The sequence below is a fragment of the Stenella coeruleoalba genome (genome assembly GCF_951394435.1).
Source record: "Stenella coeruleoalba genome assembly, chromosome: 16".
NCBI lineage: Eukaryota > Metazoa > Chordata > Mammalia > Artiodactyla > Delphinidae > Stenella > Stenella coeruleoalba.
Window position 1 is genome coordinate 12,020,657 of NC_137162.1, and position 25,582 is coordinate 12,046,238.

Below are 25,582 nucleotides of genomic sequence, written 5' to 3' on the forward strand. Positions count from 1 at the left end.
GGTACAATTGCTGTCATCATTTTACAGATGAGAAGGTAGATTTGGAGATATTGATTTGACCAGGGTCACACAACCAAGTAGTGGACGGTGCTGGGTCCCCAGCCCAGGACTCCTGAGGAGCCCCCTGGACACCCTAAACATCCACACGTCTTCCACAAACACACACAACCCCCCCCCCCCCCCCAGTGCTGGGGGATGGGGTGGATAGGCGGAAAGAAGGCACGTTTTTCTCTGCAGATGGTCCCTACCTGATCTGGTATCCAACAGAAGGAGCTGGATTTGCCCCGGCGCTGGGGAAAAACCCTTGGGCAGAGAGAGAGAGAGTGCACTGAAATCAGGGCCAGCTTCACGGGCTGGCGGCAGGGCCCGACACTTAACTTAGAGGGGCCCCGGGGTTTCGGTTTAATGCTCTGATATCGACTTTTGAAAATTCGCAGTCTTTTTTTAATAAGGGGCGCCACGTTTTCACTGGGCCACGCAAATTATTTAGCGAGTCCTGACTACCCCTGATCCCGTGTACGCTGGACTTTAGGTGCAACTGAAGGGATTTTCGAGGGTGATATCCAAAAGCCTGTGCTGGGGTTGGGGGGCGGGGGGCGGTGGTTGGACGCTGCAGGAGCGCAGGGCGAGGCTGTGGAAGGCGCCACACGCCACCTGATCGGGTCTTCGCGGTAGGTACCGTGATCCGGGGGTTCCATAGGTGACCCCTCTAGGCCTGGAGGCGACCAGGCTACCCGAAAGGGCTGAGCAAGGGTGGGAGGCCTTGACCTGTGGGAGAGGTGAGCTCACGGCAACAGCAGACGCGCGGGGCCCGGGGCGCCAGAACAGCAGGCGCGTGATGCCGAAGGGCGGCGGGCGCGCGGCCCCGGGAGCGGGGAAAGGGGACGCGCGTGCGCCCGGGGCGGGGCTCGCCGCCCGGCTCCTCCTCCGCGCCGGGCCAGGCGGCCGCGGCCTTTCCCGGCAGCTCGTAGGTCTCAGGAAGAGGAGCAGCTGGAGGAAGAAGCGCGGGGGATGGGCGGCTCCTAGGGTGCAGCAGCGCCGCAGCCCGCATGGAGCCCAACGTGCGCTTCTGGATCACCGAACGCCAAGTACGGCCCGGGCCTGGCGCGTCTGGGGACGGGGAGGGCGTGGGCCGCGCGGCGTGGAGTCGCCGCTGGCCGCGGTGACCTTGGGCAGGCCACGTGGTCGCAGCACCCGCCTTCCCATTTCAGACCCCGGGAGGGGACGAAGGAAACCCAAGTGTGCCGGATGCCGACGGCCATGGCTGTTACCGTGCGTGGCCTCTGCCCCAGGCCTCGCAAGCGAGGGTCGCACAGTATCCCCCTGCAGATCGCACGAACTGAGGAGTCACTCCCCACCACTCAGGGGTCTGCCTTCCGCTGCCTAAGCTGTTGCAGGGCATCAGGTTGGAGAGGAACAGGTCCTCCCAGGAGGCCCCAGCTTCCCCGAGTCTGTAGGCTCAGCCACCGGACAGTGAGACTCGGGGCTGCGGGAAGCCGCCATGGCCGGAAAGTAACCTGGGCCCCATCTCAGAGTGGGGCTGGGCGGCGCTGTCCAGTAGAAATAGGATGGGAGATGCATAGGTAATTCCAAATTTTCTAGTAGCCACATTAAAAAACGTGGCTTTTAAAATTTAAATTTTAATAATATATTGCATTTAGCCCAACAGATATTAACATTTCAACATGTCGTCGATATAGAAAATTATGAATGAGGTATTTTACCTCCTTTTCTGTAGGAAGTCTTCGAAATCCCGTGTATGTTTTTACACATACAGCACATCTCAATTTGGCCTGGCCACGTGTGGCTAATTGGACAGTACAGTTCTAGAGTGTTCTCTTTCAGCCTTTACCTAAAGTAGAGCCTAGCCTGGTTCTCTTAGGTGGGGATGTTGAGGAAGGACAGGGTACTCAAGGTGTCCTGGCAGAGCCAGGCGTCAAAGCTGAAACCACTGCAAAATTTGGGGACTTTTAGGAGCAAACCATGCCTGCTTTCTCCATATGTGAACTGCCTTTATTGAGCCTTCACTGGGGTGTCTGGTTCTTTATGACTAGAGTTAAGCCTTATAACCACTGCAGGAGGGTGAAGAAACAGATTCTGAGACCTTTCTAGGTAGTGCTTCAAGGTCATATGTGGGGTGTCAACATAGGCCCATTTGACCCCAAAGTCTGGGCTTTTAACCCTCAAGAGCACTTTGATATTGGAGTGGTTAAGAGCACAGGCCATTGGGTCATTTCCTGGTTGGGTTTCCTTGAATCCATTCGTGAGTCCTTGGAAGCCTCAGTTGCCTCACCTGTAAGATGGGGTTGTTGTGAGGATTCCAGGAGATGCTGCAAGAGGAAGGCCCTATTAGGTTCTCAAAAATAATGTCGACTGCTCTTATTACCATGTATCTTGGTTTTTCTGCTGCCATTAACCTCTCTGGTGCTCTTGCCCCTCTTAAGTCTTTTATTCAACGATTTCTTCAGTGGACAGAATTATTGGATCCTACAAATTTGGTCGTTTCAATTGTAAGTATTTTCTTGTTTTCAGAGATAGTGAATTTCACATTTTATTCTGAAACGTGAAGACTGTGTGTCCCTTTTGAAAGCAGCTGAGATAACAGAATCCATATATATTATCATGTTTTTATTCCTTGCGAATGAGCTTGTTGGATTGGAAGGGTGGTACATAAAAGCAGACGTCTATTCAACAGGTAGTAACAAAGGGGATCCAGACAAACCTCCCTGGTAATGGAGAACAGACCGGCAAAGCTAGTTGCAGACCTTGACCTAGGGTTCTGAGGGCAAAAGGTATAGCAAGGAATTGGGGGAGGTTGTTTAGAGAAGGCAGGGAGGGAGGGAGGGCGGGCCAGGGAGGAAATGTCAGGAAGAGCGGACTGTAAGCAAAATGGGGGAGGGGGGGCCAGGTGGGCCAGGTCACCCAGTTACTAGGGTTTTGTTTTCCTTTTTTTCTGCTGCGCTGCACAGCATGTGGGGTCTTAGTTCCCTGACCAGGGATCGAACCCGTGTCCCCTGCAGTGGAAGCGTGGAGTCTTAGCCACTGGACTGTCACGGAAGTCCTACTGGGGCTTTTATTTTAATTCAGGTGAACCAAGCACTTCTTGAAGGTCCTTGTGTGTCATTCAGATGAGGGGGGTTTGTACCTAGCCAGGTGGTGAGTAACCAGAAGGGACCAGACTGAGAGCAGTTCCGGGGATGGATGGCTCAGCTGTCCAGGTAAAAGATGAGAGTTTGAACTAGCTGTGGCTGAGTGATGAGGAGGAGGAGAGACCCTGTCACCAGCAATGACCCTCGGGGCCAGATCCACAGGGATGATCCTGTCCTTGTGCTCAAATGTTCCATATAGTCTTGTTTACGATAGAGAAAAACAAGAAACAAGCTGAATGCCCATCGGTAGGGAAATAGAGAAATATAATGTAGTATATTCATGCAGTGGAATACTGATTAGCTGTTAAAAATGATGATCTGGTGATCGACCTATGATATGAAGTGGAAACATATGATATGTGTGATGTTAAATGGAAAAGCATGGTATCCATGATGTTTTGTAAAGAAAGCAAGATGCATATAGTACAGCATTTATGCAAATTACAACATAAAAAACCAAAACTACATATTTGTTTTATGGATACATGTATTCATGTACGTACAAATATAAACAATGGACTGGAAGTTTATACCTTGAATTCATAATAGTGGTCGCCTCTGATAGCATGGAGGGGAAATTGAGACTGGGGGTGATGGATCTTTTGGGGGAAAAAATTAGAAACAAATATAACCGAATGTTCACAGTTGTTAATTCTGGGTGAAGGGATTGTATGTAATCATTTTTTAAATTTCCTTGTTTAATTTTTTTTCTCAGATTAAGTGAAAAAGAAGAGAGAAAATAAGACTGAACTGATTAGATGTGGGTATGCGAGAGAGAGAGAAGGGACTTCCAGGTTTCTGACCTGTGTAGCCAGGAGGATGGTGACAGTCAGAGAGGAACCGGTGGAGGAGGTGGGGCAGGTGGCAGCAGCAGTGGGGTAAGCCGCTGGAGCTGTCTAAGAAGCAGGGTGGGGGACTTCCCTGGTGGTCCAGTGGTTAAGGAGCTTCCAGTGCAGGGGGTACGGGTTCAGTCCCTGGTTGGGGAACGAAGGTCCCATATGCCGCGAGGTGTGGCCAAAACATAAATAAATAAAAATTAAAAAAAAAAAAGCTGGGTGGTCTGACTCTGAATGACACACAGGACTATCTAATGGAAACTCAGGGAGTACAGAGCCTTAGCTCCACGTTGCTTTAAAATTAAAATCAGGTGTGAGTGAACATGCGCTTCTTAAATCTGTGGATAAATCGGAACAGTGTTGAGATCATTGCTTGATTTCCTTATCTCCGATTATAGGAAAAAATAGAAAAATCAAGGCAGCTATTGTTAACACATGAAGATGCATCCGGAAGTGACCTGGAGGACAAAAGGGTACGGCTCTTATTCCCAGGTGTGCCTGGCTCAAGGCTGAGTGAGGTTGCCTTTAGGTGATTTTACTTGCATGGTCTGAAATCAGGTGGGATTTTGCCATTGTAAACACTGCCCAGTTGGGTTAGCTTTTTAAATGTAGGTAGGATTCCTTCTCGTAAACCAGATTAATATTAGTTACTAGTGTTAGGGACTGGTATTAAGAAGAAAAGGCATAGGGTTCCTCCTGTGCAACAGATATTTGCAGTTGCAATATCTGTTGTGAGGATTCTCTGTAGCTGATTCCTGGAGCCCCATGGCAAATTCCAGAATTCAGGCAGGCCTCCAGAGTCAGAACCTACTTCCTACTGGAGGCAGCGAGGTTATAGTCCTGCCCAAAGACTCAAACCAAGTGTTTGTTATCTACCTTGCAGTGTACGGGGCTTTCCGGAGGCCACAGACATCAGTCCCTCAAGGCAGCCTGCGGAAAGCGCACACTTTTTTTTTTTTTTGCGGTACGGGGGCCTCTCACCGTTGTGGCCTCTCCCGTTGCGGAGCACAGGCTCCGGACGCGCAGGCTCAGCAGCCATGGCTCACGGGCCCAGCCGCTCCGCGGCATGTGGGATCCTCCCGGACCGGAGCACGAACCCGTGTCCCCTGCATTGGCAGACGGACTGTCAACCACTGCGCCACCAGGGAAGCCCAAGCTCACACATTTAACTTGGTTTTTCTGGGAACTTGCTGGGGCCTCTGAGCTCGCAGCCTGGCTCTGTTAAAAGTGACTTGGCTAATGGCGTGGTCTGCACACAGTTCACTCTGCTCTGAGCCAGGGAGGCTTGCTGCGCTCAGGGACTCGCCCGAGGGACGAGTTAGGTGTTGGCCTCTCCTCGGTTAGAGACTTGGGGCTTTTTAATGCTTTGGTCATTTTCATGTGGATCTTCTCTTTGCTTCCTGTCAGTTCATTCGTTTGATTCATTTGACTCACTTGTTTTGATTTGTTCAGTCCGTGTGGTAGAGAGCAGTTTGCCCTCCAGCCTGTGAGAGGTGGAGCAAACATGGCACCAGAAATGAGACTGTAGAGGAGATTGGCTGCTAAGCCACCATTAAAAGCTATTGCCTGGTTTTTCTCTTTTTAGGTACAAGAAGCTTGGAAGAGAAGTCTCGTAAGTTTCTGCCCCGTCCTAATTTTTAGCCTAAGGTAACAAAACCAAACATCACACTCACCTTTGTGTTCACCCTTCTGAAGTCAACAGTGCATCCTGACAGTAGCAAGCTGATCCCTGGTCCTTTTCGACCTGCAGGTGAGTTGATTCTCATTTTCAGAGTGGTTTGTGACCTTTAGAAAACCTTGCCTCCCTCTGGTCAAGTGTTTGGTTCCCCTGGCAACCAGCCCCCTTCCTTAGGTGCTTTCCCAGGGTCACTGCATTGACATTATCTCAGGTGTGGTTGAAAGGGGCTTGTTACGAAGAATAAGAGACACTCCTTTCACCTTTATCGCCCTTCTCACTTAGGAAATTTCAAGGATTTTAGGCTGTGTGCCAGGAGCAGGGATGAAGAGCAAGTATATGTGTCTTATTCTAAGTCCCAGTGTCACAGATGTATTGAATTCATGTGGAAGGGCGAACAAGGACTTGGAATAAGGGACCACTTACCTTCATTGGGCAGGAGCCTGGTCAGATCTAGCTCTGCTGCACTGATTTAAAGTTCTGCCACGTGCACAGCTATTATTTTTATTAGGAACAAAACAGCATGTGTAAAAAATACCCTTTGACGTCCATGCCTTCATTCGGCCTGAGAAGAGGTTTTTGGGTGGGTGGTTTTCCACTCTCTCTGCTGTCACTGACCCTCTTGTCTTTTTTGCCAGCTCTCCTGCCTTTCACGGCGCCCATGGTGAGTAAGCTGCCGCTCACCGCTCTGAAGCTGGGGCCTAGGAAGATGTCCCCCCATCTCCTAAGCTCAGTGGCTGGTGTCCTCCAGCTCTGGACCTCTGTCCCGTGACTGCCTGATAGATGGTTAGGACCCTGCACCTCCGACCCTTGTCCACTCCCCACCCCACTCCCACATATCCCCACCGGGCACCAGGGCCTCTTGAGGTCCACAGTGTCATAGGTAATCCTTTCTCTGAACACCTAGCGTGCAAAGTGCTGTGGAGCAGACTGATGAGTTAAGATGTGCTCCCTGGCACAAGCCCATGTCACTGGCTGTCACCTTCTCCCCGCAAGCCCTCCCCTTCATTCAGGCCCTCCCCTGGAAACCGGAATCGCCCCCAGCGAGGCCGTCCACCTTGGCTCTCACGAGGTGCTCTCACCAAGTGACAGCACCCCTCTGCCCCTGCAGGTGCTGCTTCTTAGCTGCCCAGCTCAGTTGCCTGGAGATGGGGACCACTGTGAGGCACCCAGGGGCTCCCAGTGCCCGTGGGTGCCCATCCAACATCACCTGTCCACTGCCCACTAGCCCCCTGCATCGCACCTTCCTCTACTTTCCCTGCTCCTGGGGTCTCAGGTCTGCGTCTCCCTGGGCAAGTTCTTTGCTCCACAAGCCCTCCCTCCCCCCAGACACTCACAACTCTGCTTTATTTTCTTTTTTATTTATTTATTTAATTGGAGTATAGTTGATTTACAGTGTTTCAGGGTTACAGCAAAGTGATTCAGTTATACATATATACCTATTCTTTTTCAGATTCTTTTCCATTGTAGGTTATTACAGGACATAGAATCTAGTTTCCTGTGCTACACAGTAGGTCCTTGTTTATCTGTTTATTTTATAATATATATAGTAGTCTGTATCTGCTTTATTTTCTTTACAGGTATTTTTGTCAATGCTGCCAGTAAAAAGTCTAAAGTCCATGATTTTACCTCAGGTAGCAACTCTTTCTATTTCATAATTATTGAATGTTTTGTGCTTGAAACCAGAATGTGACATGTTAGCCTCTGTCTTCCTGCAGGTTTCCTTCTACACGTACAGTACAGTCTTCAACATTGTCAATGGAAATGCAAGTTATGTGAGTATTATGAGGCCCAGAGGGTATGCAATTTCATATTGTTTCTTTTGGCGATTTTGTGTGTTTAATTATCTTTCCTGGGTAAAACTCTGGTATTTGCTAACTATGAACTTTTGTTTTTCCCTAGGATCGTCGCCCCCATGAGAGTATCTTAGTAGGCGCAGGAGTGATTGCTTCATCCACCTTTTTTGGAGTGTGTATTTTAGAAATCTGTCGAATCTCTTTTATTCCTCAGAATCAAAATTTTACGTTCTAACTTAATTTAGAAAGTGTGATTAAGACACAAGGAAGAAAATAAAAGTCGTCTGTAATCCTGTCGCCCCAAAATTGTGTGATTATGTTCCAGGTTTCTAGGCATGGGCTCAGTACTGTTATCTTTAAAAACAAATTAATTCAGGGGACTTCCCTGGCGGGCCAGTGGTTAAGACTCTGCGCTTCCACTGCAGGAGCTGTGGGTTCGATTCCTGGTCAGGAAACTAAGATCCCACACGCAGCGCGGCACGGCCAAAAAAAAAAAAAAAATTTATTCATGTTTATAAACATGTTACACAAATTGTGTATTGCTTTAGATGTCAGGATACTAATAGGAGAAAATGTCGATTTCAGAGTCCAGTAAGCCTGGGTTCACATCTTGGCTCAAATTTTTAATGGCTTAGTGACTCTGGACAAGTTCTGTTACCTCTCTTAAGTCTCCAAGAGTTCCTCTGATGATCAGGGAGAACATGTCAGTGTTGCAGGAATTAAAACAAGAAATACACGGAGAGCACTTGGCAGGGGTCTGACCTGTAACAGGAAGTAAGTTGACACTAGCTGCTCTCTGCTGGTCCCGTGCAGTAATGATTTTTCTCTCCTATTTTCTAGTTATTCCCTCGTTTGCTCCAAGTAAGATTTTCACTGAATAGCATTTTGAGCAGAAACGTCATTCCTGTCGTCATTCTCGGTAAGCAGGGAGCCTCCCTCCATCTTCGGGGATACCCAAGTCCCTGGGCCACACTGTAGCTGATGAGGGCCGCTGTTTGCATCTTGCCGGTGCCCCCAGGCCCAAATTAGGTCTTTGGTTTGAGAGGTGACACTTTCTCTGTAGATACTCCTTTAGTTGTCCAAGGGTGAACACAAACCTGGAAGCACAAATTACATTTGAAAGACCCTGTACAAGCCCTGTCCATGTATTATTTCATTTAATCTTGACAACAACTTAGGGGTAGGTAATGTTATTATTCCCATTTACAGATGAGGAGACTGAGTCAAGGGGAGGTTAGGGAAGTTTTCTGGGGTTTCACAGGGAGAAAGTGGTGGTCTAGGGGATTCCAACCCAGTGGTCTGACTCCAAGGGAGTGACAGAGATATTAAGCAATTGTTTTACGTTTGCCAGCCTGCAAGTTCACTAGTTCACGCTCCACATTTGGGTTTGGGAAACATAGCAGCTTGAAGAGTTAGCAGAATTATGTCAGTGGTAAACTTTGGGAAATTATGTTACAGAAACTTGGTCAAACCAGCTTCAGTAGGGATTTGCGCAGTGGTCCAGTGGTTAAGACTGCGCTTCCACTGCAAGGGGCACAGGTTCGATCCCTGATCAGGGAACTAGGATCCCACTTTCCACGTGGCGCGGCTAAAGAAACATAAAAAAACAAAAAAACAGCTTCAGCAAAGCAGGTAGGCGTATTTCAAGGACCCCAGGGTTTCTCCGGGAATCCTGTCGGGGTGTCAGAACCTGGTGCTAGTTTGTGGTCAGGATCCAAGACCGAGAGCCCAGCAATTCTGACCCTACCCCACAGCCCAGAGGAGAGCTTGTTTGGCCCAGTACCACCCGAGGATCAGGAAGCGCAACCATCAAAGAAACAGGCATGACACTTGAAAAGACGGTGCTTTATTGGACCGACACTTATCTCTCTGTTGTGTGTTTTCTTCTTTACATCCACAGCCCAACTCAGTGGAATGAATGTGGTCGCATCGAGAAGTTTGGAGCCCCTGCGAGGAATTGAGGTCATGGACAAGGAAGGCAGTGTCATAGGCTATTCCAGAAAAGCTGGGACAAAGGTAGGGGGACACACGAGATGGAGCTGTAAGCCGCTTGCCTTTTGGGCAACGAATTGAATTGCCTGTTTGAGAGCTGGTAACAAATTCATGTCTCCCTTCAACCTTTTGTTATCTGTCTTTTCTTACGATGCTGAGAGAGAGAATTTACATTTTGTACTCTGATGTTTATTTTTTAAATTTAAAAAAATTTTTAATCTGTTCTCTGCAGTAAGATCTTTTTCTTTTTATAAATTTATTTATTTTATTTATTTTTTATTTTTGGCTGTGTTGGGTCTTCGTTGCTGTGCGTGGACTTTCTCTAGTTGTGATGAGCGGGGGCTACTCTTCTCTGTGGTGCACAGGCTTCTCATTGCGGTAGCTTCTCTTGTTGTGGAGCACGGGCTCTAGGTGCGTGGGCTTCAGTAGCTGTGGCATGAGGGCTCAGTAGTTGTGGCTTGCGGGCTCTAGAGCGCAGGCTCAGTAGTTGTGGCGTACAGGCTTAGTTGCTCCGCGGCATGTGGGATCTTCCTGGACCAGGGCTCGAACCCGTGTCCCCTGCATTGGCAAGTGGATTCTTAACCACTGTGCAACTAGGGAAGCCCCACCCTGATGTTTAAAAGGTGATGCATTAGTCTGGGTTCTCCAGAGAAACAGAACCAATAGGATATCTGCCTATCTATCTATCACCTATCTATATATATAGTAAGACATTTATTTTAAATAATTGGCTTGTGCAGTTTTTGCACTGGGAATGTGTAGGGCAGGCCTGAAAGCTGGAAAGTCAGGAGCTGATGCTGTGGTCTTGAGGCAGAATTTCTTCTTTGGGAAACCTCAGATTTTGCTCTGAAGGCTTTCCAACTGATTGCATGAGGTCCATCCACCCTATGGAGGGTAATCAATCTCCTTTACTTAAAGTCAACTGATTGTAGATGTTAATCACATCTACAAAACACCCCCACAGCAACACCTCGGTTGTGTTTGATTAAATACCTGGGAACTACATCCCAGCCAAACTGACCCCTAAGATGGGTCACAGATGGACGTCCACCAAATGTTTGGCCCCTGTCTGAAGGTGAGATCTTGTCCTCCAAGCTCAGCATCTGCCCTCCCAGCCTGCTCTGTACTCGGGGAAGTCAGTGCACATGTCTCTGGGTTTAAGAGAAGCCCTCCGTGTCCACCTCCCAGTGGATTTTCTTAGAGTCTTCATCTTTAAGCACCAGTCTGCTCTCAAGAATGGCCTGAGGAAATCCAATGCTCTGACCTAAAACTCCTCTAAAAGGCCTCCATTTCTAAGACTTCTTATTGTTAAATAGTTTACTCTTTTGCTCAATCCAACACAGTAGCTTCTGTCTGCATTCAGCTCAAAGAACCTGCAGTAGTCTATGGTTTCATTTGGGGTATAGACTTTAAAAAAAAAATACCTTTCGGGAAGTGAGATCTTTTTTGATCTCAGTGAAGTGACGTTAGCTAAAGAACTGTAACGTGAGGCAGTTGCTCACAAAGCAAAGAGAGTAGCTGGGCCTCTCAAAGTGTCTGCGTTCAAGGGGGCTCCCTGAGCCAGCTGGACCTCCTTCCGCCCAGAATGCTGGTGGGAGAGGCGGTCAGATAAGATGGCCTCTCAGTTGATCAGTAAATACATCATTATTTGGCTCGTGAAACATGTTACTCTAAATCCTGTCACCGATTTACAGAGCTGAATTGTAAACCACTGGATACGTGCTACAGTATTCCCACCAGCCCGTCTAATAGTAGGTCTGGAAATAGTGGCCGCCTTTACAACAGGGACATCATAATTGCAAGTAACAGGAGAGAAATTGCTGCCAGAAATAAAATACCTTGTTTTGGAAATGAAGGTTCTATGTTTAAGAATCCACCCTAAAGGGTCCACCAGAGGGCAGACAGCAGAAGCAAGAAGAGCTACAGTTCTGCAGCCTGTGGAAGGAAAACCACATTCACAGAAATATAGACAAAATGAAAAGGCAGAGGACTTGGTACAAGATGAAGGAGCAAGATAAAACCCCAGAAAAACAACTAAATGTAGTGGAGATAGGCAATCTTCCAGAAAACGAATTCAGAATAATGATAGTGAAGATGATCCAGGACCTCGGAAAAAGAATGGAGGCAAAGATGGAGAAGATGCAAGAAATGTTTAACAAAGACCTAGAAGAATTAAAGAACAAACACCTAGAAGAATTAGAGAACAAACAAGCAGAGATGAACAATACAATAACTGAAATGAAAACTACACTAGAAGGAATCAATAGCAGAATAACTGAGGCAGAAGAATGGATAAGTGACCTGGAAGACAGAATGGTGGAATTCACTGCTGCAGAACAGAATAAAGAAAAAAGAATGAAAAGAAATGAAGACAGCCTAAGAGACCTCTGGGACAACATTAAACGCAACAACATTCGCATTATAGAGGTCCCAGAAGGAGAAGAGAGAGAGAAAGGACCCAAGAAAGAGATTTGAAGAGATTATAGTTGAAAACTTCCCTAATATGGGAAAGGAAATAGCCACTCACGTCCAGGAACCGCAGAGAGTCCCAGGCAGGAGAAACCCAAGGAGAAACACACCAAGACACATAGTAATCAGATTGACAAAAATTAAAGAAAAATTATTGAAAGCAACAAGGGAAAAACGATAAATAACATACAGAGGAACTCCCATAAGGTTAACAGCTGATTTCTCAGCAGAAACTCTACAAGCCAGAAGGGAGTGGCGCAACATGTTGAAAGTGATGAAAGGGAAGAACCTACAACCAAGATTACGCTGCCCGGCAAGGACCTCATTCAGACTCGACAGAGAAATCAAAAGCTTTACAGACAAGCAAAAGCTAAGACAATTCAGCACCACCAAACCAGCTCTACAACAAATGCTAAAGGAAATTCTCTAAGTAGGAAACACAAGAGAAGAAAAGGACCTACAAAAATAAACCCATATCAATTAAGAAAATGGTAATAGGAACATACATATCAATAATTACCTTCAGGGCTTCCCTGGTGGCGCAGTGGTTGAGAGTCCACCTGCCGATGCAGGGGACACGGGTTCATGCCCCAGTCTGGGAAGATCCCACATGCCGCGGAGTGGCTGGGCCCGTGAGCCATGGCCACTGAGCCTGCGTGTCTGGAGCCTGTGCTCCGCAATGGGAGAGGCCACAACAGTGAGAGGCCCGCGTACTGCAAATAAATAAATAAATAATTACCTTCAATGTGAATGGATTAAGTGCTCCAACCAAAAGACACAGGCTCGCTGAATGAATACCAAAAAAAGAGACCCATATATATGCTGTCTACAAGAGACCCACTTCAGACATAGGGACACATACAGACTGAAAGTGAGGGGATGGAAAAAGATATTCCATGCAAATGGAAATCAGAAGAAAGCTGGAGTAGCAGTGCTCATATAAGATAAAGTAGACTTTAAAATAAAGAATGTTACAAGAGACAGGGAAGGACAGTACATAATGATCAAGGGATCAATCCAAGAAGAAGATATAACAATTATATATGCACCCAACATAGGAGCACCTCAATACGTAAGGCAACTGCTAACAGCTATAAAAGAAGAAATCAAGAGTAACACAATAATAGTGGGGGACTTTAACACCTCACTTACACCAGTGGACAGATCATTCAGACAGAAAATTAATGAGGAAACACAAGCTTTAAATGATACAATAGACCAGATAGATTTAATTGATATTTATAGGACATTCCATCCAAAAACAGCAGATTACACTTGCTTCTCAAGTGCACACGGAACATTCTCCAGGATAGGTCACATCTTGGATCACAAATCAAGCCTAGGTAAATTTAAGAAAATTGAAATCATATCAAGCATCTTTTCCGGCCACAATGCTATGAGATTAGAAATCAGTTACAGGCTACAAACAACAAATGCTGGAGAGGGCGTGGAGAAAAGGGAACCCTCTTGCACTGTTGGTGGGAATGTAAATTGATACAGCCACTATGGAGAACAGTATGGAGGTTCCTTAAAAAACTAAAAATTGAATTACCACATGATCCAGCAATCCCACTACTGGGCACATACCCAGAGAATACCATAATTGAAAAAGACACATGCACCCCAGTGTTCATTGCAGCACTATTTACAATAGCCAGGACATGGAAGCAACCTAAATGCCCATCAAGAGATGAATGGATGAAGAAGATGTGGCACATATATACAATGGAATATTACTCAGCCATAAAAAGGCACGAAATTGGGTCATTTGTAGAGACGTGGGTGGACTTGCAGACTGTCATACAGAGTAAGTCAGAAAGAGAAAAACAAATATTGTATGTTAACGCATATATGTGGGATCTAGAAAAATGGTACAGGTGGACCAGTTTGCAGGGCAGAAATAGAGACACAGATGTAGAGCACAAACGTATGGACACCAAGGGGGGAAAGTGGTGGTGGTGGGGTAGTGGTGGGATGAATTGGGAGATTGGGATTGACATGTATACACTAATATGTATAAAATAGATAACTAATAAGAACCTGCTGTATAAAAAATAAATAAAATAAAATTCAAAACAAAAAAAGAATCACCCTAAAGAAACATCTTTAAATAGCTTGAGGAGAAATTTACATAGTATAAAATTCATTGTAAGAGTACAGTTGCATGAATTTTAGTAAATTCAAACAGTTGTGCAACCATCACCACAGTCCAATTTTAGAAGATTTTCATCACCCTAAAAATTTTTCATGTGCCCATGTACCATCACTCCCCCTCCCAGCCCCAACCCCAGGAAAACACTGATCTGCTTTAAAATTTATTTATTTATTTGTTTTTGGCTGCATTGGGTCTTCGTTGCTGCATGCGGGCTTTCTCTAGTTGCGGCGAGTGGGGGCTGCTCTCCGTTGCGGTGTGTGGGCTCTCATTGCGGCGGCTTCTCTTGTTGCAGAGCACGGGCTCTAGGCACGCAGGCTTCAGTAGTTGTGGCTACGGGCCCAGTAGTTGTGGCTCACGGGCTCTCGAGTGCAGGCTCAGTAGTTGTGGCGCACGGGCTTAGTTGCTCCATGGCATGTGGGATCTTTCCAGACCAGGGCTCGAACCTGTGTCCCCTGCATTGGCAGGCGGATTCTTAACCACTGTGCCACCAGGGAAGTCCCCTGATCTGCTTTATATCGTCATAGTTTTACCTTTTCTAGAAGTTTCATACAAGTGAATCATACAGTCTTTTTGTGTAGGGATTCTTTGACTTTTGAGGTCCGTCCAACTTTAAGGCATCAGTAGTGTGTGGCTTTTTATTGCTGACCAGTGTTCCATTGTATGGCTGTACCACGTTTTGCTTGTCCACTCCCCAGGCAATAGATACTGGGATTGTGTCCAGTTTTTTGCTATTACATGTGATGCTGCTCTGACCATTTATGTACGACTCTTTGTGTGGATATATGTTTGCATTTCTCTTCAACTCAAATTTAAGTGCAGGGCATGGGTATCGTTGTGAACTGTTCACAGAGCTGGAGAGAAGAGTGACAGCAAATGTTTAATCTACAAGTTGTTCCTCAGCACCTCCTCCCTGCTGGGCGCTGTGCTGGGCTCTGGAGACCCACACCCTCACCAGTCAGCATCCCTCTTCTCCAGGGGCTGGGGGCGGGGAGGCAGCCTCGGGCCCTGCTAGCTACCCACTTATCTAGCCCAGCTCATCGAGAGAAACTTCCTTTTTTGCATGAAGGCCAATTTAGGGTAAAAGAAAGGTTTGATGGTCTGCTCTTTTTTAAGTGTTTATCTTTCTCTTAAGAATAAAGTGTCTGCGACCGTGCGTAAGCATTCTTTTATCACTTCCCTGTCACCGAAAGGTTTATTTTCTTTGGCTAAAATTTCAGAAACTGCGTAACCAGCAATATCTGATTGTAATAGGGCACCTTTGATCAGATTTCAGGAGCCTAGTCCGTGCTGTTTTCCTTGGCCTGGCCTTGTCAGCTACTCAGTTGCAAGCTGTCACGCGTCTTGCAGCGTCTCCTCATGACCGGTGTCTGGTCTGGAATGTCTTCTCTTCCACACGAGACAAATGGAGTGAGGCTGGCCTCGCCTCACTGACGTTGAAACACAGCATGCTCCGCAGCCACTTTTCTCCTCCTGGAGGCAAACAACTTTATCTTGTATTCCTGAAAGTTTATTTTAAAAGCCACCCTTCTTGGCGCCCTCTGTCCTCGTGGGGGAAGGACATTCCCGCAGAGGATCGGGTGAGCTGAGCGTTAGTGTCCTAAGCAGAGAACAGGCCTGCTGGGTACAGCAGAGGAGCCCAGACAGCGGGCTGTAGCCCCAGGGTCACAGGGTCCTGGGGTTATGGGAGGACAGAAGTGCACAGAACAGAGTTCAGGGGAGCGAATGGTGGGGAGAGTGCCTGTCCGTCTTACGCTGAGCGGTGCTGTGTGTGGAGCTGTGTCTTATCCAGGGCTTGGGTTCTGAAGTTCACATGCAAGTGTCATCTATAGTCAGAAATTTCCCTTGAAAGTCTCTGACATTGCTCTTGAGTACACATGATTTTGTGCATATAACCCATACAGTCAATCATATGTTTAAATGTTCAATATAGAGAGTAACGTATATTCTAGAAAAGATGACAACATGGTAGGAAATGTACATACGTGTTTACGCAAAATAAAATTTTATAGCACATTGTTAATTACACAAGCAAAAGATGGGTGCATACAGGAAGACATATTCATGCTACATGTGGGTGTGATGCCACACCACTGCACTCGGAGCTGGCCTTCCTCCACTGGAAGGGGTGGGAATAACTTGGAGGGCCTGTTCAGGAGAGGAAGGCCGGTGGCAGAGTCCTGGACTGGAAGGAAAACATGGAGCGGTCCTCAGTGGCAAGTCCAGTCCAGCATTTCCATCAAACGGACTGCCATCTGGTTCTAAGTAAGGATTTGTCCGTAAGCTGCTTTTGCTTGTGCTTGGTATTTTATTTGGGGTGGTTTGGGGGAGTGATGGAGACCACTGTGGAGTCAGGGAGGTAAATCCCGTCTCTGGTTCCTCTGGCACCAACCCCAGGCATCCTCTGTAGGCGTGCACGTCAGGCGCTGCCTTCACCTTTTGCACGTGCATTGTTTTTCTAAGAGAGAAGGGAGAGCTGCTGTTTGCCGGCCTCTGTCGTGAGTTGCAAGATGCCTGCAAACTGTCTTACTCCACGTGCTAAGCTGCTTTCTTTTCATTTCCACTAGGCCGTTAAAGACACAGCAACATCCAGAGTTGTGCTGTTTGGGACCTCAGCTTTTATCCCTGAAGTCTTCTCATACTTTTTTAAAAGGTAAGAGGTATGCTCATCTCCCCAGGTAGGAATAAACATTTTAACAATCAAAATTGTATAAAACTGGTCAAGTACTGAACCTGGTTGGAGAGGTGGGAATAAGTTGCTTCAGGAATCTTCCTTCTAAACACGCTTCATCACAGTTAAGATAGTAGGATTGATTTAGGGCAGATGTGCAAATCCCGATGTGCACATTCCAGCAAACCTGGAATCTCGCCCAGGCCCTGTCCTCAGTTACATCTGCTCCTGGGCATGTCCCGGCACCTGCTGAGGCTCAATTCCTCGCTTCTAGAATGATGAGTGTGGATGATTTGCGGGTTCTCCCAGCTCTGATATGCAATGAATATTGCTCAAGCCTCTTTTTCCCCCTTCATTCCAAGCATGTGTTAAATTAGCTTAAGTGGCCCAGAATCAGTAGACTGCCATCCCTTTTGAGAAGCGAGACATGGCCTGTTAGGAGGAGAGCCTGGGATCAGCCAGTATGAGAGGCCCCACTTGCAGTGAGTAGCTTAGGGCAGAAGGGAGCTGCGTTGGTTTAGATATTGGGTACGGTCAGGGTACGCTGCCTGTGGCAGCTGATCAGAAGCTCTGGTGCAGGACGGTCCTCTCTTCTCCTTCGTGGGTGTTGTCTTCCTTCTCTCCCACCACACACTGGCTTCTTCATGTTGAGGGACGTGACTGTAGCCACCTCCCAGCTCATATCCTCACAGTGTCCTGATGAGAGAGAAAAACACAGGAAACCCTGGGGGTTTAGGGGCAGGGAATGTCTTCCACTCAGTTCACAAACTCCCAAGGAAGGATTCTGTTGGCCCAAGAGGGGTCACCTGTCTGGTGCTGAACCAGTCTGCTCTGTCCAGGTGGTGAGCTCGGAAGTCCCTGCTAGGACCACACAAGGAGCACATTTCAGGAAGTAGCAGTGTCCTGGGCAGAGGCAACTGTTACTTCCCGTGGTTGATCCAGCTAGGTGGGTGTGGGGACTTCTGTTGGGTTGGGGTCTTCCTGAACCTCTCTGGCTGGCCTCAGAGTGGGGGCTTCTGGAAAAGCTGGGGTCCTGCGGTTCGTCCCCTGAGGCCTGCACAGTGGCACCTGCTGTCTGGTGAGGAGAGATGGTCCTCATTTCCCAGTGGGCCTTGGGTGCCTGGAAGGACCTCATGTCATCCCACAGCTATGATGGTGTCCAAGCTGGAGTGACCACCTTGGCTCTTCCGACTCAACCCTTTCATTTTACGTATGAAAAAACTCAAGGCTCAGAAGGGGAAAGTGACTTGCCCAAGAGCACACAGTCTGTCAGTGGCCGAGCCCCAGCCGGACCCCAGGACCCCAGGTCTCTGACTCCCAGGCTGGGCTTCTTGCACCTTCTTCCCACACTCTCAAAGGTCATGGTCAGAATGTCACATCCGTGTCAGTGTAGCCCAGGGGAGAGCACAGGCTCTAGAATCTGACCTCTCGCTTTTAAGAATTCGGAGATTTTTGACAAGGGACTTACACGGTCTGTGGCTGCAGCCTCTTGTTCGTGTGAAGGGTATGATGATAACACAAACCTCACAGGGTCATGGGAGGATCTAATGAGCAAATGCGTGTGAAGTGCTTGACCCGGGCCTGACGTGTAGTGAGTGCTCTGTGGGTGCAGCTGCTAGTATCGCCTGTTTGTGGGGCAAGTGGGAACCAAGTCTGGGCCTGCAGCTGCTGGCAAGACAATTGGACACCATTCGAGCAGAGGGCTGACCTCTAAAAAAAGCCCTGGTACCTTGTCTCTTACAGGACCCAGTTTTTCCTGCAGTGTCCGTGGTCACTGTGGACCCTAAAGCTTTCTTGTACTATCCTTGTCATGGGACTCATGGTGCCAGTTTCTTTCAGTGTATTCCCACAGATTGGACGGGTAAGTGTCCCCCTTCGACTTCCTCTAAGAATATATATCTCTTTCTTCCCCTCGTTATCAGAGTGAAATAAATTATTCTCCTAAAAAATCTGCGAAATTTTCAAAAGTATAAAACAAAGTAACATTATTTATGCATAATCCCATCTCCCAGGTCACTTGTACAGTTTTGGATTCTGTGTTTCTTAACTGTATATCTGAAGCATGTTTCTGGGACGTTAAAAGAAGACCTTTGAGATATTTTAAATACTTCATAATATACTATAGCGACACCCCACCCAATGGAACTTTCCGCAGTGATGGAAATGTTTTATATCTGTGTTGTCCAGTGTTTGTAGCCTCTTATCACATGCGGCTGTTGAGCGCTTGAAACGTGGCTAGTGTGACTAAAGAACTGAAATTTTAATCTAGTTTAATTTAATCTTACGTGCTCACATGCAGCTAGTGGCTGCTGTTCTATAGACCATGATGATCTATGGTGCGTCAGACTGCCTGGACTCAGATTCCCAGCTCTTCCATGACCCTGGTCAATCTGCTTAAACTCTCTGAGGCTTAGTTTCTATTAAAGACATGATGATCATAGTACCTCTGCAGAGCCTTGTTGCTGGTATCAAGGACGTTATTGATGTAGCAGATATCAATTTCTAGCAGTTCTTGGCTGTCACCCCCCTGTCCCCAAACCCCGCCAAGCAAGTCTTGGCATTTGCTGGACTTTTAAAATACCTTGTTGGTCCAAGGTGGGCATGACGTAGCTGAATGGTGGTCCTGTCCTGCCTAGGGTGGTTTGCAGAGAGAGCCCAAGGCTAAGAGGGATTCTGCCAGGCCCCTGCCCAGGGCACCTCCTTGGACATTACATGGGCCACAGCATTTGTTTATATTTGAAATTTTCCATAAGAAAGTTTTTAAGAAGTTAGGTTAATGTTTCTTTGTTATCGATTAGACATCACTGAAAAGGTTATATGAAATAGATGCTTTCTGAAATTGTGTTGTTTTTTTTTTTTAAACTTGGCTTCTAAGGCAAGAAGATGTCTTAATGTGAATATTAAGAATTTAACTTTGTGTTTTAGATACAGTGCAGTGAGCTTGAAAAGGAAATTCAGTCTGCAACAGAAGAAACAGAACTCTTCTATAACAGAGGGGTGTAGGGGTGAGTTTTAGGTGAATTTGTTTGGTACCTGCGTGAAAACCTTCCTCCAAGGTTTCAGTTTGGACAACCCTGCCAGGAGAGTCCTGGAACCCCCAGAGGTGTCTGCACCAACAGGATGGCTTCCGATTACACATGCCAAGACTGTTTTGAGGCTGATCGTGCCTAGGGTTAAACAAGCTTGGGTGGAAGGAGAGAAACGGGGGCTGTCCTGTCTAACCCACCACACGGGGTTGCTGAGGGGATGAATGTGTGATGTAAGATTCAGTTTTCTATTCGTCAGCCTGTGAAAGGATACTGTGAACTTACTAGTAAACTTTTCTAAAGTTGAGTATTGGAAAACGAAGGAGAAAGGTCCACCAATGCCCACGTGCCCAAGGCACAGCATTAAACTGATGGCCCATCTCGAGGTGTACATGTGGGGAGCCAATGAAGGCCTCCAACCCCCAAAGCAATCTTGTGTCCCTTCTCAGCTTACTCCTGTTAGACAGCTGCTTAAAATCTTTGCCAGCTGCTGCCCAGCTGCTTCTTTCTCCTCATTGGCAGGTGACCCTGTCTCCTCCTCCACTGTGAAAGCCAAGGCTATTGGCCTCCTGGCTCCAAACCTGCTGACCTCCCTCCACACACGCCGGCCTCCCCTCCTCCGTGCAAAGTCAGCTGTGCCCTGGGCTTGAGCCCGACCCTTCCTGTTTGCTCAGGGCCTTTGCTCTGCGGCCTCCTCTGCCCCTCTGGCTCCAGCCTCCCCGCTCTGCTCCTTCTCCGTAGCATTTCAACTGCTTGAGTCACCTGCCTCATGCAAAAAGCAAAACCCCCCCTTTGTAGCCGGACTTTTTCAGAGAGTTTTCTACCCTCACTGTTTCCACCCCGCCCTCCACTGCTGAGACTGCCGTCATCCGTGCCCCCACAGATGCTGGCCATACTGCCACTGCCCCCTGTGCGGGCCTGTCGTGGGGCTTGCTCTCCCCTGCCCAACAGGCCCACGTCCAGCGGCCCCCTGCGCTTCGCCATCTGGATGTCCACTTGAGACCATCTTCCCCTCCTAACCTCAGGGAACGGCACCACCACGTACCAGTTTCGTCAGACAGGATCACTGGCCTCGGCCTTACTCCCCCATCGCCCCACCCCATTCAGCACTATTGGGCTGAGTCTGTTAAGTCTCTAGAACTCACCCCTCCGCGTCCACTGCCCGGCCCAACAGCATATCCCCTGCTGGTGTCGCTCATCAGTCCATCTCCAGCCCGCTCTTCGAAACCACACCTGCTTAAAAGCCTTAAATGGCTTCCCAGTACATCAGGATCAAGTCCAAATTCCTCGCCATGGCAGGCGGGAGCCTTTACCTTATTCATCTCTTGCCACTCCCTCTCCTCACTCTGGACTGACATCCAGTTCCTCAGATGTGCTGTGGTCTCTCTTCTCTGGCCTTCCCACCAGCTGTTCCCTCTGTTCTGGGCTAACTCCTCCCTGTGCTTCAGGTCTGACTTGGACGTCAATCACTCTTCTCCAGGAAGCCTTCCAGGATTCACAGAACTGAACTAGGTGCCCTTCCAGTGTGTTCCCATAGTGCTTGTATCATGCCTAGCACTTGCCACACCGCGTGCAATCCCGTTTGCTGAAGCTATGTGCCCATAGACTGTGCACCTTGATAGCAGGAACTGTTGTCTTGGGCATCAAGGAAGCCCCAGGATACGCAGTCCACGGTGTAGAGTAGGTACCCAAACGTATGTGTACTGGATGGAGGGCTGTTTCCAACACACCCTGCCCCAAGTCCTCTAAGAATGCACCTGTGGCTTTCAGTTTTCCCTAGGCCGCAATGACAGTTGTCTCCAAATTGGGTAAAAGATGTTTCACACAGCCTAAAAGGACAAAATCAGTAAAAGTGATCTATCAGTCAGCTCCATGTAGCCACAGGCTTATACTAAACAAACTTAACAAAATGTGCAACGGCTCCAAGTGGAGGTTCAGCCACTGACAGATAACTGAGTAGTAATGTGAGAGCATCTTTTCAGAGAAGGCACTTGGACCTTACAGTCAGCTCCAGGAAGTGCGGGGTGGAGGAGGGCCGGGCAGAGAGAGAAGGGCTGAGCCAGTGGTGGAAGGAACCAGACTGCCTAACTTTCAAATCGGTCTTTGGATAATTCCCCGGTGGGTTTGCAGTTGACTTTTAGAAAAGGGTTTTTTCTTTTGTTTGTTTGGGGTGGGGAGAATTAGAGAAAGAGGGCACAATTTTTCATATGCCTAAAACTGCCGAGTATCAAAATATTTTATTTCTGTATCATAAATTTGTCATTTTAACAACTTTGATCATTAGCTAATAGAGTAATACAAAAAAAACACGGGCAAAAATGATGTTAGTATTCATTCTCATAAAGTGCAGATTTAATTTTCAATTGTTGGCCTCAGTAAACATCATCTCATTTCAAATCCTCCCCTGCCCCCACCCAAGGAGGGGCTATTTTTAAAATTTTTTCCCTAACAAATGTCTAACACCGGGAATAAATGAACGATCCAATAAAGACAAGCTTTTTTGCAAACATTTTTCTGGGTAAGATTTCTAAGGACAACAGTACTGAGTGAAAAATAACCTTTCATAATGAATATGAACACATATAATAAGAAGAACATAATTTAGACCCTCATGCTTATTTTGCAATTTTTAGGTCTCCAGTTATGAAAAAGTTACCTAACTAAACAGAGAACGGTTATCTTCATACGTGGCCAAATTATTTTTACTGATGTTGTTTGAAGACATTCTCTGGTTTTGGCCTTTACAAGAAGTTAATTCTCACACTCTCTCACCAATTACATAAGGCTGCTGTTTCAGCCATAGGGACATTTATATTCCAAATGGGCTTTCTTCTTTTACTCTACTACATAAGGACTGGCATCTTTTTCAAAAGAATATTGCTAGCAACTGGGTTAATTAAAGAGTACTAATGGCTTAAGTTTGCCAAATGCTTACCTCTGCAACAGTATAAATATGGATCATTAAGTTGTCTACTCCAGTATAAAATCTATGCAGAACCCTCATACTATAGGCAAAATGTTCAAAGGCTAAGGAAAAAAAAAATTCTTTTACAAGAAAGTGCAACTGCAGGGTCTTTTGAATGATCTTCTAGACGGTTCTGCAGAAAACTTAGTAGTTTGGCTCAAAGTAGAGTTCCTCATGAGGAATTAAAGTTCTTCCTAGAAGAATACAAAGCACAATTTCAGGCAGCTTTCTGAAAATAAACCATTAGTTTGTGGTTACACACTGAGACAAACTGGAACTTATAATAATGAAGGCTTTCGCATTTGCTGTGATTTGCAGGAGAACTTGACAGAGCTGTTCTGCTCTTACTCCAGGACATCAGGCTGTTTTATAATGTTATATATATAGGTGGTTACAGCACTTTGTAAACATTGAGAGTAGGCATGAAATTAATCAGATAGGAGGAAATCGGAAGTGTTTTCGTATGTGTTTCAGTGCTTTTTCAGGTCAAATTGCAATGCTTTCAAATAAATCATTAAAAATATAACATTTTCTTTGTTATTTCCAGTATTTTACACAGTTAATGGATAATCATGGTGCTAGGGCTTTAGATCAGTTATCAGTAGTGATACATTCTGTCCCACCATCAGATTTTCAGCATTTGTTCCGCGGCTGCTAGGTGGTAGAGGAAGTTTTCTGTTGCTGGTGGAAATCGTCTTTGCTTTAGTGCCTCATAATTGAGCACTCGCTTTTCTCCATCATCCGAAACTTCTGAAAATGGAGCCAGGTTGGTGAAGATTTCTTTTGTTTTTAGGGAAATATCCTTTAATAGAACAGGAAGATACACAATATGTTAGTATCAAAAAAATCTGAGTTCTCCAGAATTCTTCCTGCTATTCTTTTTTAAGTTTATCCGACTAACTTTATAAATTATAAAAAACGAAACAACAAAAAATACATGTCATGGTTAATTTTGAGCAGCGGTGACGGTGGGATCGGTGGGGGCGGGGTTAACCATTTTTAAAGTGTGTGCAACTCAGTGGCGTTTCAAGTGCGTTCACAGTATTGTGCAACCATCGCCACTGTCCATCCCAGAACTTCTCCATCATCCCAAACCAAAACTCCGTACCCATTAAACAGCAACTCCCCACCGGCCTCTCCCTAGCCCCTGGCGATGACCATTGTGCTTTCTGACTCTATGAATTGGTCTATTCTAGGTACTTCATATGAATGGAATCACGATATTTGTCCTTTTTGACTGGCTTATTTCACTTAACGTGTTTTCAAGGTTCGTACACGTGGTAGCACATGTCAGAACTTCATTCTAAGGCTGAGTAATATTCCACCACGTGTATGTACTACATTTGTTCCATTCATCCGCTGATGGACATCTGGGTTGTCTTCACCTTTTGGCCATTGTGAATAATGCTGCTGTGGGACACGGGTGCACAAATATCTATTTGAGTTCCTGCTTGCAGTTTTTGATATATACCCAGAAGTAGAATTACCAAATCTATGTTAATGCTATGTGTAACTTTTTGAGGAACTGCTATTGTTTTTAGAACAAATCTCTCCCCAAAGTCCCCTCCTGCCTGGGATGAGTGACCCAGCACCTGTCGCACGGGCTTTATTCCCCTTCACTGACTGACATTCCCCTCAGGTGGCTGAGGACTCAGCAGAGCTCGCCTTAAAGTCATGTCTTTCTCCTGGTTTGCTGACATCATTAACTTATTCAAATACTGTGAACCTGTACAACATGGTAGGCACTCTCATCATACATTATACTGAGTCATCTGTGTACCCCTTTCAGTCCATGAAAAACACAGTAATACAAAACTCAAATTTACGCATTTCACTAACATTGTTTTCCCTCTAATGTTGACAGGGCAATGACCATCTGTCCGGTAAGACAGTCTCAGTGTTTGGGTTCTCGGGAAAAAACCTGCCCACTCCTCCCAGCCACAGCACCGAAGAGAAAGGACAGTGCTGCTGGCGGGTCCCCGCCAAACCCTATGGCCCCTCTCACCACCTGGCAATCACATCTTTCACTATAAACGCTTGGCTTTGGCACCAACGCCCTCTGTCCGTCTCTCCCTGGAGCCTGATAACTCATTGGCTCATCTTCGCCAGGGCCAATCCTGCAGACCTCATCTCAGCAGCTGCCCACTGGCCTCCCCAGTAACTTCACTCTGTGCCCGTGAACAGCAGATAACCAGCCGCTGCCCAGCGATGCCGTTTCGAGACTCAGTCAGTGGGAAGATTAAGGCATTACCTGTATAACTTGACTGTCTGATTTCTCTGGATCTTCTGCCGACTGGACAATTAACTGACCGATTTCTTTATGTAGTTTGCCCATTGTCATGGCCTCTGGTGAGATCAAGAAAAATATTTAGATGTTTACATAATGAAAAGTAATCATCTATCTGGAAACTTGAACGATCACACAGAGGGAATTTTCAAAAAGCAACTGACAACCCCCCATTTCCATCTTATTACTACACACAAATATGGTGACACAATAGGAGGTAAGGCATGATCATGGTTTATATACTTCATGTCCAAAATAAAAATACACCACCACCAAACCAAAATTCTGATAAGAATTATTTTTCTTTCTAGACAAAACCTAATGAAATCTGACTGCCTATGGGTTGTGATTGTAAGCCAGCAAACAGCCTGACTTTCCTGTCCAGGTCTTCACAGTTGAGAATTCACGTTTATCTTTCCGGCAGGGATATTGTGAAAGCAGCACTTCCTGTCAGTTCTGCAGAAGCAGCTCAACATTCACTGTGTAAAGGCCCTTAGAAACGAGCTAAGGCAACAACCCAAGTTACATTAATTATATACACTGCTATTTTCTGCAGCCAGAAGG

General features: G+C 46.6%; 2 protein-coding genes across 10 annotated transcripts in view; one reads left to right on the forward strand and one right to left on the reverse strand.

The window, feature by feature from the left end:
* The first annotated feature begins 931 nt into the window (after positions 1–931).
* Positions 932–25,371, forward strand: SFXN4 (sideroflexin 4). Of its 2 annotated transcripts, XM_079900877.1 has the most exons (15): positions 932–1,088; positions 2,445–2,510; positions 4,384–4,458; positions 5,571–5,597; positions 5,681–5,735; positions 6,299–6,324; positions 7,241–7,294; positions 7,379–7,435; positions 7,563–7,628; positions 8,297–8,375; positions 9,357–9,472; positions 16,637–16,722; positions 18,484–18,601; positions 19,666–19,745; positions 24,596–25,371. In XM_079900877.1, the coding sequence occupies exons 1-14, from the start codon at positions 1,050–1,052 to the stop codon at positions 19,741–19,743; spliced, it is 942 nt and encodes a 313-aa protein (XP_079757003.1). In that variant the 5' UTR covers positions 932–1,049; the 3' UTR covers positions 19,744–19,745; positions 24,596–25,371. The 2 variants fall into 2 exon arrangements, with proteins under 2 accessions (XP_079757003.1, XP_079757002.1); XM_079900876.1 differs by lacking the exon at positions 932–1,088 and having other exon boundaries at positions 1,111–2,510.
* Positions 12,396–25,582, reverse strand: part of DENND10 (DENN domain containing 10) — a 28,119-nt gene continuing 14,932 nt past the window's right edge. For 6 of the 8 annotated variants that reach the window (XM_079900871.1, XM_079900873.1, XM_079900868.1 and 3 more), the window contains 2 exons: positions 24,983–25,077; positions 20,668–23,533 (listed from right to left, as the gene is read on the reverse strand). In XM_079900871.1, coding sequence (XP_079756997.1) covers positions 23,357–23,533; positions 24,983–25,077 — 272 coding nt within the window. In that variant the 3' untranslated portion in view covers positions 20,668–23,356. Of the gene's footprint in view, positions 12,631–20,667; positions 23,534–24,982; positions 25,078–25,582 lie in introns of those variants that run through there. The other 2 variants (XR_013824380.1, XM_079900869.1) reach the window with 2 other exon arrangements.

What these genes read in the sequence shown, in the direction of transcription:
- SFXN4 (XM_079900876.1), top strand. Translation starts at nt 2,328, where the DNA reads ATGCTGCAAGAGGAAGGCCCTATTAGGTTCTCAAAAATAATGTCGACT. An exon ending in AAGCTTGGAAGAGAAGTCTC is followed by an intron (nt 5,598 to 5,680) that starts GTAAGTTTCTGC and finishes ACCCTTCTGAAG; the next exon opens with TCAACAGTGCATCCTGACAG. An exon ending in TGGTCCTTTTCGACCTGCAG is followed by an intron (nt 5,736 to 6,298) that starts GTGAGTTGATTC and finishes CTTTTTTGCCAG; the next exon opens with CTCTCCTGCCTTTCACGGCG.